Source organism: Zerene cesonia, chromosome 23 (assembly GCF_012273895.1).
Source record: "Zerene cesonia ecotype Mississippi chromosome 23, Zerene_cesonia_1.1, whole genome shotgun sequence".
In the NCBI taxonomy this organism is placed as follows: Eukaryota; Metazoa; Arthropoda; class Insecta; order Lepidoptera; family Pieridae; genus Zerene; species Zerene cesonia.
This window is the reverse complement of record NC_052124.1, coordinates 2,593,804-2,606,681: the sequence shown is the minus strand read 5'-3', so window position 1 is coordinate 2,606,681 and position 12,878 is coordinate 2,593,804. Positions and strand designations below refer to the sequence as shown.

At 31.6% G+C, this 12,878-nt stretch overlaps 4 protein-coding genes across 4 annotated transcripts in view; 3 read left to right on the top strand and 1 right to left on the bottom strand.

Moving 5' to 3' along the window:
• The window catches only part of LOC119836275 (putative metabolite transport protein HI_1104), a 37,838-nt gene extending 34,656 nt beyond the window's left edge, over positions 1 to 3,182 (top strand). Inside the window, exons 10-11 of the mRNA XM_038361563.1 lie at positions 1,574 to 1,771; positions 2,117 to 3,182. Of these exons, the coding sequence (XP_038217491.1) occupies positions 1,574 to 1,771; positions 2,117 to 2,268 (350 nt within the window). The 3' untranslated portion in view covers positions 2,269 to 3,182. The remainder of the gene's footprint in view (positions 1 to 1,573; positions 1,772 to 2,116) is intronic.
• A 594-nt stretch (positions 3,183 to 3,776) lies between these two features.
• LOC119836244 lies at positions 3,777 to 5,701 on the bottom strand. Its single transcript, XM_038361520.1, has 4 exons — positions 5,508 to 5,701; positions 5,281 to 5,431; positions 4,520 to 4,668; positions 3,777 to 4,068 (listed from the first exon to the last, which is right to left on the bottom strand). Exons 1-4 carry the CDS (start codon positions 5,629 to 5,631, stop codon positions 3,932 to 3,934), a joined length of 561 nt encoding a protein of 186 aa, XP_038217448.1. The 5' UTR covers positions 5,632 to 5,701; the 3' UTR covers positions 3,777 to 3,931.
• A 244-nt stretch (positions 5,702 to 5,945) lies between these two features.
• LOC119836225 (mitochondrial import inner membrane translocase subunit Tim22) lies at positions 5,946 to 7,406 on the top strand. The gene is made up of 3 exons (XM_038361495.1): positions 5,946 to 6,309; positions 6,823 to 7,086; positions 7,283 to 7,406. The coding sequence occupies exons 1-3, from the start codon at positions 6,081 to 6,083 to the stop codon at positions 7,363 to 7,365; spliced, it is 576 nt and encodes a 191-aa protein (XP_038217423.1). The 5' UTR covers positions 5,946 to 6,080; the 3' UTR covers positions 7,366 to 7,406.
• An 852-nt stretch (positions 7,407 to 8,258) lies between these two features.
• Positions 8,259 to 11,817, top strand: LOC119836206. The gene is made up of 4 exons (XM_038361472.1): positions 8,259 to 8,682; positions 8,872 to 8,964; positions 9,375 to 9,481; positions 9,805 to 11,817. The coding sequence occupies exons 1-4, from the start codon at positions 8,485 to 8,487 to the stop codon at positions 9,884 to 9,886; spliced, it is 480 nt and encodes a 159-aa protein (XP_038217400.1). The 5' UTR covers positions 8,259 to 8,484; the 3' UTR covers positions 9,887 to 11,817.
• The last annotated feature ends 1,061 nt before the right edge of the window (positions 11,818 to 12,878 follow it).

The window sequence follows — 12,878 nt, the reverse complement described above, 5'->3', positions numbered from 1 at the left end:
TTCAAGGATGCTCCCTTAAACGGAACGAAAAGTATCCTATCACCCAAGTCAGCTCATACTCTGTCTGTATAGAAAATTTCATTAAAATCCGTTAAGTAGTTACAACGTGATTGACGTTTATAATATTAGTGGAATTCGTTTATTATTTCAAAGTACATTCATTTAATAGAACTACCAGCATACAATAATATAGTAAGTTGTTATTGATCGAAGAGGCCACGCCACCAAAGGATCTTCCATAAATTTCTGTGAAACACAGTCTATTGACGATAATGGGGACTCACTGATGGATTTTACAGCAAACTTACAATTATAACGAGTCGGTTGCTATTACTGAATTGTTAATTAAGTAGTAACACAGATAACATATTATACTAGTATATATAAACCTTCCTTTATGCCTTAAACTTAATTCGGTAAGAATTCACTTAAAGAGTATGTAAAGTAAGAAAAATATTTAATGGCAATCCTAATGAGGATAGTAAAATAAACTCATGACATTATTGTATTGTTGTAAGTTTGAATTAAATCTGGATAGAGCTTTATATACTTAATTCAAATAAAGAATAGCGTCTAAAGAAGTCGGTTACATATAAACGTATAGGTGAAGCTTATAAATGTATAGAACGATAGTATTTTCTTGTGTTTGCTTTACGCCAGTATTATACATTTAGAAATTAAAGACTTTTTAACGGATTTTAAACGCGATTTATTCATTATTTTTCTCATTTCCTTAATACACGGGTATCACCAGAAGAATAATAAGCTGGTTCTTTGGAAAGCTTACGCGGGGCCACAGGTCCAGCACGCAGAGGCCCTTTGAGAATTTAATGTGTTGTGGGACATTATTCATTATATTATTTACCCGACGTTTCGAACACTTTACAGCGAGCGTGGTTACGGGTCGCAATAATGTACTGAATAAATCGCGTTTAAAATCCGTTAAGAGTATTTAATTTCTCAATAATAAGTAGTTTTTAGGTAATAAAATAATTTAAGTGGGTTCTTTACATGTATCATTAGTCCTAACTGTGCACTAGATTTGTTCAACTCGGGCAAAGTTGTTATAAAAAATGATATCTCTCTGACCTTTCTTCGATATTTATGAACAAAGTACACATATTGATGATTTATAATAATCGCTTCTTTATTCAACCGACTTCAAAAATAGAGGTTATCAATTCGATAGAAATTTTTGTGTTTGTTACATCATATCATAACTTTTTACTGGGTAAACCGCTTTTTATGATTATTTCTCATATACACTACCACTGCCCATGAACATTTAGAAAAGCGTAAGGTCGTTTGCAGACCTTACGCCTCCACAAACGGATAGCTCCACAATAGGATAGGGATTAAGAAAGAATTGACGACTGGAAAGAAGGAATAGACTGGAAGGGATGAAAAGGAAACGCCTCCGGCTCCCCCACTCACAAAACAAAATTTTCTGTGGAGGTGTGGAACCTTCCTTGGTTAAACAAACAAACAAACTAACATGCATGCATGCTAGACTTCCACATTCATTAAGCGCTTTATTGTTTATTTTATCATGCATTAAAATCTAATTTTCCAGCTGAAATGTGGTTCGGTATTCTGTTCGCGATCCTGGTCGAAATAGTGCCGCTATCAGTACGCTCAACCACTGTGGGCGTGTTTCTGTTCGTCATGAACAATGTTGGCGGGAACTTGCCTATCCTCGTCGACCCGGTGTCAAAGGCCATAGGCTACAGAGAGGCGATCATGATCTTCTACGCGGGATTCTATGGCATCAGTAAGTGTTTATGGTAGTTGATAATAATAAATAAAATTACTTAGCAATTTTCGATTTCGATTTAATCGATTTTGAAGTCCGAGGTTCTCACCACTGAGCCACCACTGCTTTTTTACATAAAAATACCTTGCAATAATTATCTTATCGAATACATTTTATGTTTTGTACTAACTGTAACATATGTACGTAGCCTAGTTACACAACAAGTGGGTTAAAAGAAAAAGTATTGTGGATGTTAACTTCGTCATGAATTATCTGTTAATCCAAGGCGATGTATGCCAAGTTCACTCGTATTTTCATAATTTGTTTTTTTTTTTATAATACCATATGAATTTTTAATTACAGGTGCTATTCTATTCTTCTTGACGATGTTTTTCATGGACGGCCCAGTTGAGAAGGAAGAGGACACCAAAACAGATGGTCAAGACAACCGAGCCTATATTCACGATGAAACCCGCCACAGGCCGACCGCGACAGTACAAAACGCACGATTGTAGAAATTAAAATTATATGGCAATTAATTTTTCTTGCCACACAAATAAATCGACTGATTTGAGGTTGCTTCTACCGTTGTAGAGATTATCTGTGTGATATCGTTTATCTGTGAACGATCAATTTGATGTCATTACATGGCGCGTATTTTAAATTGAAAGTTCGTAATCTGCGCATGAAGATTTCAATTTTCAAATAAAATTATTGTTTATTGTAGTCTTTCAAAGGAAATGAATACGAAGTGATATTACACCGTTCCTTTATTTAATTTATAAGGTTTAGATTAACTAGTATTTAATGTTCAATGTTGTTATAGTTTTAGTGTTTTATATTTATTTTAAAATTGAAATGAATCCGAGTATTTTTTTGTCGTAATTACTGAGGGGCTTATATAGATCTGAGAATAATGGGTAAATTTTAACATATAAGTTCATGTTTCGCCTAGTAAATTTAGTATTTATATAGAATATTAATTTTACTCATATTCAATTTACAGACAAGCCCCTCTAGTGCTCTCTATATTTTCTAAAATCACTTATCTTATAAGTCTAAAGAACTTGAAATATATCAATTTAAGTGCCAATCGTATTCCATGTCCAGATTGGTATAATAAAATCCTTTTATTTTCTTATTTCTACTTCCTATACAATTATTTAGAGTCAAGTCACGTTTTCCAGTACATTTATGAAAAATATTCTTACCAAAGACCTAAAATTTTCAATAAACTGAAACAAAACCATCTGGAAATTTCTTTTAACCGAAACTGTATTCCTTTATGAATTAAACATTTTCAAATTTCTTGACAGAACACAAAATATATCAACAAAAATCTTGCCTTAAATATTTGTTACAATAAAAGCAGTTATTTGTGATACACTGTAAATATTTATTGTTAAGATTTATATTGTAAATAAATCATATACTAAAATACGGATTATTATTTAAAATAACCCCTCACACCGTTCAAATAACAAACAAAAAAATCCCTACTAATATTATAAATGCGAAAGTAACTCTGTCTGTCTGTTACGCTTTCACGCCTAAACCACAGAACCGATTTTGATAAAATTTGGTATGAAGATATAACTGAACTTGGGAAAGGACATAGGATACTTTTTATCGCGAAAAAAGGGTTGAAAGAGGGGATGAAAGTTTATACGAAAGTTCGTTATTGTCAAACCGATTTTGATGAAACTTGGTATGAAGATGGAGCTAAACATGGAAAAGAACAAACCATACTTTTTAATGGAAGAAAATACTCCTTACCATGTCGCGCGATATAAGCGAATTCTAAGCGGGCAAAAAGCTAATATGTTAATAAATAGGTATGAATAAAATAAGTGTTACAACTTTTATAAAGTCTTTTATTTTGAACATTTTCTATATTGCGCAAGATTATGTGCAATCATGTCATTTTGTAAAATCATGATTTTTCTACTTCAGTTATATATAAAATATATAATAAAACCGAAAATAGTAGAAGAAATTCGATTACTGTGGCGGGATCACGGGTGGCCGAGAGTCTAGGCGTTGCTACGGTTTGGCAAAAGACGCGGGTTCGAACCCTGCCTCGTGATAATTTTTTTTTCTATTCTTTCAAAATTTCTTGACTATATGTTTGTTTAGTCAAGATATATACCCCACCTTCATAGTACAGTGTTTGTTAATTTATTCAACTGCAACTAGTAAACCTTTACCATTAGACTTATATTTAAATACTTTTTCCTTTCGCCGTGACTTCCAATATTTGGTCTCTTCTTTAGATAAAACATATTCACCACTTACAACTACTGATTTAAGCTGATCTGAAAAATAAACAACATCTATAAGTATATACTATATAAATCATGTCACATTGTTTGTCCGCGATGGACTCCTGAACTACTCAACCAATTTTAATCATATCTGCACACCATGTGCAGTTTGATCCAACTTGAAAGATAAACTAGTTTATATTATTTCAATTATGATAAATGACTACCGCAGCAGAGCCGAGGTGTGCAGCTAGTTGCTTTAATAAAAATTTATTGTTATTTTAAATTGAATATTTGGCATGAGTAACTTCCAATATGGATGGATGGATGTATGTATGGATTCTTGTTACCCTTCACGCTATAACAACTTATCACATCTCTTTGAAACTTGGAACAAAGATAATTTATAGTAAGGACTAACAAACAGGCTACTTTTTATATGAGTACAAGATAAATGAAACTGCGACTTACAGCTAGCCTTAAAATAAAAAAAATAATATACCTTCATCTACATCTTCTTTCGTCCTTTCCTGTTTCAGTTTTTTTGCTTCTTTATTGTGAGATTCTGTATATGTATCCTCATCTTCATTACATGACAAGAAATCTTCAGAATCTTTGAACAATTTGACTCCTCCCTTTATTTTCCTTTTGCTGATGACATAATTTGAAAAAAGTTTATATTAATAACAAGTTGAAACTAGTAATGAGAAAGGAAAGAGTTTTTATCAGTCCTGCCAACTTAGTGGTTTCGGAGTTAGATCTAGCTGCTTTTTTGGCAGTTAGTGGAATGAAATTTCTATTTCAACTCCTAGTGTAAATATGGCATGTTTATAAGAGAGAACAAGCTTAATAAAAAGCAAATTGAAATCTTAAAAAAAATTAACATGGTAATAACTAAATCTCTGTAATTATTGATGAAGTAATCATTATACTTATAGAATGTTATAGATTTCGGATAAAAAATACAATGTATGGTAAAATAAATAAAAACTTTTAATGACCCCTTCTTTGCTTGTAAAGCTAGTGGATTCCACACTTTTACAATTTTTATGCAGTCTGTCAAAATCTAGCAATATATACAAAAAATCATAAATTAGCTTTTGGCCGTGGCTTCGCACGCGTTAATTTTGGAGTAGTCTAATAGTATATAGTGAAAATGACAATAACATTTATGTAAAAAAATATTTTTTAGGGAAGCAGATACTCAAATGGAAGTATATTGCACAGTTATCTATTAAATTAAGTATATTTAAAAATGCTTACTGCTTCTTTGGATCTATATCTACAAACTGAATGTTTTTGTTTATGATACTAGATATTTTATCACCAATCCTCTTCTGTAGCTCCAAAGGCACTTTAACATCATTATAATGACTCGTTTCTTCTAAATAACGTTCTGATTTCTGTTTTGTTTCTGAAATTTTGATTCTATGTTAAAAATTAACAACCATATTATGTCATATAATAAGATAAACAAAATATTCAAATACCTGTTGGGTGAATACTAGATTTAGATGAATGAACTTTTTGGTTGATTAAGTTTACAAAATTAGTGTCTACCGCTTCTTTAAAGCGAGAAAGATCTTCGCCTTCAGAAGAATCGCTGTCTGTCATTGCAAGATAAAAGTTTATTCGAAATCAAAAATTTCAATTTTTCAAAATAAACATGCCGACTGCCGCACGTGAAATTTCAAATTCATACACTTGACAGTTGACGGCACTTGACATGACAAATTATTAACATATTCCTTTCTACATTACCTACCTAAAAATATGTGCAATAAAATCTAATAACGTAGGCGACCTATTTATGTTGTCTCACATTGGATCTAATTTTCTTTATACAGTAAATTTTATTTTTTACCTGAAAATAGACATATCTTCTTACCATATATAAGAAAACCTTCTTAAAGAAATTGTATATCTGTCATTGTCAAAATCAGCTGGGGCCTGCGCTCCTATTTTAATTTATTTTCCTGGGGTTAAAACATTATAAGAAATTAATCCTTACCATTGATTTTCAAAGGATAAAAATAAAATATAAGTAGCATTGTGATCGCAAAATGACAGAATTAACAAAACCACCCGTTGATCAAAATTTAGTGAATTTCACACAGAAAAACGATTATGACTCCCTAGCGAAATATCTGGTTGGAAACATCTATCGATATCGAGAAAATATAATTATACCAAGAGTGTTGGGTCCAGTTGTCATCAAAACAAATGAAGAGAAAATGATTGAATCCACAATAGAGAGTTGCCCGTTTAAATCAGTGACCAGTTGTATTATAGGTTAGTAACTTGTTTATCTATTTAATCTATTGTTTAAATGCTATAAAATAAAGCATTATTTGATATAAAATTTATTTCAATACATAAAAGACTGTACATCAAAAAAGAATATGATAACTTTTTATAAAATTTTAGCATTAGTTTACCTATGCATTAGCAGAGGTAATATGTTGGATGTTTGGTCTCTCAGGCTTATGATATTTTTGTGATTTTAATCCTCATAAAATTTTTATTTCCATCATAAACATTACTTACACTTATTATTAAAATCAAAAGCATTTAAAAAAAAGAAACTAATTTATCTACATGTAAAAACTTGTTCCCACAATATAAGGATTCTAGTGTGGGAGCAAGTGTTCTTAATTTCTATATGTCACAATTTTTTTTTTTTTTGGTAAATAAATAATTTTTTATTGTTCAAATTAGTTATTTTTCATCAATTAAAACAATCTATCCACTATACAAATTGTGCAATGAATACAAATACTATTAAATCATCCATCTCATTTACAGGCTATGGTCTGGGTCTAGCGGTGGGTCTCTTCACTTCCTCACTGATGCCCAACATGACAGACCCAATGGCTCAACAGAATCAAACCGCACGAGAGATCCTGCGTGAGATGAAAACATCTATGTTAAGTTACGCTAAGAACTTTGCTATTCTCGGTGCTGTGTTCTCTGGAGTCGAGTGTTGTATAGAGACAGCAAGAGGAAAGTCCGATTGGAGGAACGGCACATATGCTGGTGGGGTCACTGGAGGGCTTATTGGGTTGCGTGGTGAGTTGTCTATACTAATAACATAAAGCTAAAAGTTAGTTTGTTTGATAGTGCTAATATCAGAAACTACTTCTTAGAATTGAAAAATGTTTTTTATGTATATTTCTATTTTTGGGAGGCTACCAGCTATATTATGGCAGCTTACTACAAGCTTTTACATTATTTAAACATAGGATGTTTTTCTTTTTTATTTTAGGTGGATTAAAAGCGGGCATATTTGGGGCAGCTGGCTTTGCAGCGTTTTCCACAGTCATCGACTACTACATGCATCAGCGATAAATTTAATTAATGTTCGTTTTAGTGATAATTATAAAGTAATTATAGTTGATTTTCTAATTTGTTTTATTTTAGCAAATGGTTAAGATAATATTTTTAATTATTTTTAAAACAAACTAAAACGTGCCTATAACTCATCCGCTCATAGTCTTACGACTCATTGCAGAACATTAAAAAAAAAACAAATAAACTAAAACAGTTTTGTCAGAAGTAAATCAAATTAAATGCAATTGGCCATGGAAGGCAAATTCGAGTTCCAAATAAAAAAGAATCGCCAAAGTCGATTCACCCGATCGCAAGTGCTAAGGTAAAAAAATCAGATTAATTGAAAAATCTCCTTCTTTTCTGGAGTCGGTTGGAAATACAGTTTAAAAAATAGACTAAATTGCACACTTGTAATGTGTGCACCCGTATTATTATACTACTCTGTGAATGTATGCAATACTTTGAAATAGTCTGTACCAGTGTTGCCACCTTAGCCCTTTTCGGGAAGAATCTAGGCCTTTTCTCGTGATTGAACTTTACACTTTTTAGACCAGAAAGGGCAATTTAGCCCTATTTCGTATTTTTAACAATTGTTCGAAATAGGGCCTAAAAAAGTTATCTGAAGTTCTAATCATCCAGTCAAGATATTCGGACTCGGCAAATTATATTATGGAATTATAATCGCACGAAAACGAAAAGAAAAACTCACGCTATTTTACATTCTAGTGGTATTTGTGATTATATTTTCAAAGTTACTTACTTGTAACACGCTTTTATTAATTTATAACTCTTTCTAGCTCTTTTTAGAGCTCCAAGTTGCCCTTTTTTTGAAAAAGAAGGTGGCTACACTGGTTTGTACTCTGTGGCTTACCGTTTAAGTTTTAATTTTTATTTCGACATGGCAATGTCAACTTGTCAGAAGAGCTTCGCGGTCGATTAGAAAAAATTAAAAAAACGATAACGACTAAAAACGGAAAATGCTATGAGAAAGCAGCGCGACTCTTTTTGTATTTATATTTCAGAATTATGAATAAAGTTGTGCATATTTTATAATAATTCGTAATAGTTACATTGCAGTATATATATTTATATACATTTATATTGATTTAATCCAGTGATTTGCACAAATATAACGAAATGAAGGATCCCTTTGTCACCGACTCGTGTATTGATTCGCCCGCAAGGGATAGTTTAAAAAATATTGATGGGTGTTACAGTAAAAACTTATTTAAGAATAAGCCTTTTATAAATTCTCGTCGTGCCTTACAATCCGGTGCAGATAAAATATCAAAAACCTTCAAAAGTGTGAGAAATACTTTCGGAAATCTGTCGCAGGTGAGTTAAACATAAAAAAAGTTTGATTTTGATACTTCTTCAATTCGTTATAAATTAATTTGAAAAAATTAATCAACGATTGTTAAGGGCGTTGTTAAATCTCGTTATTAAGTACTCGTACCTTTGAACACCGTCTGCATAAAGTATGTTTAGCGTGAATATTTTTATAAACGCAACTATTTTTACCAGCATTTCAGGTTGAGCGGTAGAAGGAGACATCGTTTAGCTGAAGCCAGTTCACCATGCAGGACACCTACTACTCCTGTTACCAAGAAAAAAATGGTAGGTAATATTTTTATATAATAAAATATATATCTTATATTATTATGTATCGTTTTATAAATTGGCTCTCTATTTTGCTAATTCGACTTTTAACTAACTTCAAAAAAGGAGGATGTTCTCAATAGAAAGATATTTTTGTTTTGTCTGTTAGCACAGAAATTTCATCTGGTTGAACTGATTGAAAGCTGATGCTTTCCTTGTAGTTCCATTGAAATTTGGTATATTTCTGTCATTTTGAAGTCTGTTTAGTTTTTAGCTTGAAATAATTTTATATGAAAATATGTAAAAATGTATCTTTCACATTGCTCTGGCCCTACATATTCTTATTATTACTACTAATATTTATTTGATTTGTTTCGTCTATAACTGAAAATAACTACATCTATTGACATATATATCTATTGTTTCAGCTCTTTGGTCGTAGTCCGACTAAGCTATACAGTCCTTTTGGTATTGAAACTCCAAGGAATAGAGACTTCAGGATCTCCCCATACATGCCCAACACACCAGAGCATGAGTAAGTTAAAATACAAATTTTTAAAAAATGTAGAATTCGAATAAAAAAACTTAACAAAAAATTAACCATCTTAATTGTCTACCACTTTGTAAAAGTTTGTCAAAATCTGCCCAGTGGTTTCAACGTTATTGACGCACTTACAAACAGACGAAGAGAAAAACACCTATGAATTTTTTTAAGAATCTTTAAAACATCCATATTGCGTAACGATCTCTATTTTTAAATATATGTACAGGAATGGTGTGGTTACTGTTTTATTATACATATATATTGATAATTTAAACACAAGATAAGTTATGTACTCTAAATTTTTTTATTTACAGGATGTCACCGAAGCGTCGCAAAGGCGTCACACATTCGTGGCATCTGCTAGCCAAGAAGCGGCCCCGTGCGCTGTTCCCATAATTCCTCACATAACCAGTGTAGCGCACAACCTCTCGCTTCAATAGCTTTACGTGGAGTATTGTATGAATGGTGCTATGTGACCGAGTGTCGTAAGAAATAAACCTTTTGTGCATTCATGTCACTGACAAATTGTGAAAACAGCTAGATTATTGTATCGGTAGATCATGTCATTTTATAGCATTGAAATGCTTTATGAATTATAAGCTATTAAAGAATAGAAAAAATTTGATTTTGAGGCTAGGCGTTGCTACGATTTGCCAAAAAGACATGGGTTCGAATCCCGCCTTGTGATGAATTTTTTTTTTCGATTTATAAATTTTTAACCGATAAATTATTATCTTCTTACAAAGTAATGAGTCGAAAAACTAACATTTGCTTGTAAATCAATGCATTATTTGTCGTTAGACTATAATGCGAATACATCGCAATTATGTATATGACAACTAAATAAACTCTTCTGTTTTGCTCTTCAGTTAAAAATAGAGTATATAGCTATGATACATATTTAATTATTAGTTAGAAGTTTCATATATGAACAAAATGGTTTATTCCTTACGACATGGAGCAAGAGGCTCAGACTGCTTATATTTTATTGATTTTAAATATAAGGTTCTCGTATCGTATCCTATTTTGATGCCTTGCTCAGTGATATTTATCTATAAACTACATTATAGTAGACATAATGCACAAACCATTACGCTATATAAATAATTATATAATCTTTTAATCTTGTAATACAATATTATTTCTAACGCCAGCTGCTAAGGACTAAAATATAGACAGAAAATAAGCTCAATTGCTTTACATGGTTAAAACAAGTGTTATACTGTTATAACATATAAGTTTTCTCTTACCAGCAGGTTATCATACCTGGTTTTAGACCAGATCGCAGCTAGCTGATTTAATCAGCCATTTTATTAATAGCCTAAGGCGCCGTTTAAGTCACATTTTTTATACGATTCGCTGTTGTAATATTAAAGACACGGATGGCTATCATTCAGGTAGTTAATTAAACGGCGTTTTATCAAGAGCCTAAGCTGCAACTGCTAAAATCAGTTGGCTACGACGTATATTCTAAATTGCTCTTCATTCATCCTATTCAAATATCAGTAAAAAGTCTTTGCAAAATAAGTTAGTTCTCATAATAGAAAACTTGTTAATTATACTGAAATATTATAAGGCGTGTATGCCTTCATCATACTAAGTACCCACTTAATATAATAAATACCATTTTGTATGTTATTTAAATTGTTAGGTTCAAAATGAAGAACATTTTATAAAATTTATTTAAATATTGCGACAAACACAAAACCAAACTAGCTACCTAGCTAACTTATGCCCATACTAGAAAAGACTGATCAAAATCACCAGTTTAAGTTTTTTTATAATTCCTAACCGTTTATTTCTTCACACGTCGAAAAGTTGAAGGTTTTTGAGTAATTTTAGAGTTCCTGCGGAAACGGCACTGCCCACGTGAAATAATAATCATATCCAGTATTAAATACGCCAAATTTTATAGCTTCAAGTATTATAAATAATTAGTAAGGGTTGACGCTTTTGTGACAATATTTATTAATCGGCTAAATTTATGCAGCGCCTAGACGGTCGTGTTGCATGACATGCTTTTTGTGCATGCAGTTGAACTCTGAAAAGAACCACTGAAAAGAAGCCAATGTCTATGAATATGTAATGATACTTTTTTCGGCTATTCACAATTCTTTTGTTAAGACCAAGTCACAAAGAGTAACTAAGACATCAACATAGATAAAACTCACCCTTTGCTTTGGTTTCGCCAAGTATCAAATGATAACTGTTGTTTTTTTTTTAAATTTGTTATTAGTGTCGTATCATTGGCATTAAATAAAATTCTGAATAGATATTTAATGTATCATCGTAACTCATAGAAATCTCTGCAAGCCAGGTTCAAGTCAGCTAGCAGCTAGCTTTCAATAAACATTACTTTACGGAATGCCTGCCATGTAGCAAGATTGTCTGGTGCCTGCTTTAGGATAATATAGTTCTAATTCTAGACTTTGTAAGATTCTCATCTGTAATAACGTCACAAATCGTAAAAACGCTACCTGATACAGCAATTGTCACACAACAATCTTTAATACGAAAATTAAACACTTCTGAAGTGAGCTCTTATTTGCCGAGTGTTTGTGTTTGTGATTAACAGTGTTTTTTTTTTTTTGTTTTGACTCGAATTTTGTTTGGTTTTATAGATCGTTGTTTTAAGGCAATATTTCACGCCTTATACTGCGAAACGATCATTTAATAGTAATCTATTGTGGCAGAATTTTAATTTTTGAATCCTTTTCACTAAACACTTCAGTACAAATGTATGCACCGGATTTTTTTTTATATTTGAGGTTTTTGTGTTTAAATGCTATAGTACAAAATTAATTTTATTGTAATTTTTTATTTATTGTTCTTAAAATTATGTTTACACTGATGAGATTATGACACGTATGATAGTAGTACCATAACAAGTAAAGTCATAATCTCATAAGTACACGAATTTTAATTCAATCTTTAAGAGGCTAGTTAAGTATTTTTCAAGCACCTGATTTTACAAGTATTATAATATATCTGTAGTAATAAGTGTATTTATTATAATCGATAGTACCCAGTCGGTACAAGCAGTAATGTTTTTACTATGCGATGTCTGTAATGCTACAACTATTTATACTGAATAAACTCTTTTATAATATTATAATATCGTCTTTTATTTCTCACCCATGAGGATAACAAATAGTTCGTAAAGAAATGGCTATATAAAATAAATGATACTATGACGGAGAAAGATTGACTTTAGCAATGACACAACAAGCCAATTGGAGATGAGTTGCGAAAAAGAAGATAAAATACGAAACTTAATAGAGAGAACAGTAATTGCCTAAAATTACTTAATAAGTGGCGAATTTTGTAAAAAATTCATCCCTTCACCCTATCACAGTCCACTGCTGGATGTAAGCCTGTCCCAGAGGTT

Excerpts from the sequence above, each read along its gene's own strand:
- LOC119836244 (XM_038361520.1), bottom strand. The coding sequence starts at position 5,631 with ATGACAGACAGCGATTCTTCTGAAGGCGAAGATCTTTCTCGCTTTAAA. Across the intron at positions 5,432-5,507 it reads ATCTAGTATTCACCCAACAG|AAACAAAACAGAAATCAGAA; the intron begins GTATTTGAATAT and ends TCAAAATTTCAG. Across the intron at positions 4,669-5,280 it reads GATATAGATCCAAAGAAGCA|CAAAAGGAAAATAAAGGGAG; the intron begins GTAAGCATTTTT and ends TTATGTCATCAG.
- LOC119836225 (XM_038361495.1), top strand. The coding sequence starts at position 6,081 with ATGACAGAATTAACAAAACCACCCGTTGATCAAAATTTAGTGAATTTC. Across the intron at positions 6,310-6,822 it reads AGTGACCAGTTGTATTATAG|GCTATGGTCTGGGTCTAGCG; the intron begins GTTAGTAACTTG and ends TCTCATTTACAG. Across the intron at positions 7,087-7,282 it reads AGGGCTTATTGGGTTGCGTG|GTGGATTAAAAGCGGGCATA; the intron begins GTGAGTTGTCTA and ends TTTTTATTTTAG.
- LOC119836206 (XM_038361472.1), top strand. The coding sequence starts at position 8,485 with ATGAAGGATCCCTTTGTCACCGACTCGTGTATTGATTCGCCCGCAAGG. Across the intron at positions 8,683-8,871 it reads CTTTCGGAAATCTGTCGCAG|CATTTCAGGTTGAGCGGTAG; the intron begins GTGAGTTAAACA and ends TATTTTTACCAG. Across the intron at positions 9,482-9,804 it reads CCCAACACACCAGAGCATGA|GATGTCACCGAAGCGTCGCA; the intron begins GTAAGTTAAAAT and ends TTTTATTTACAG.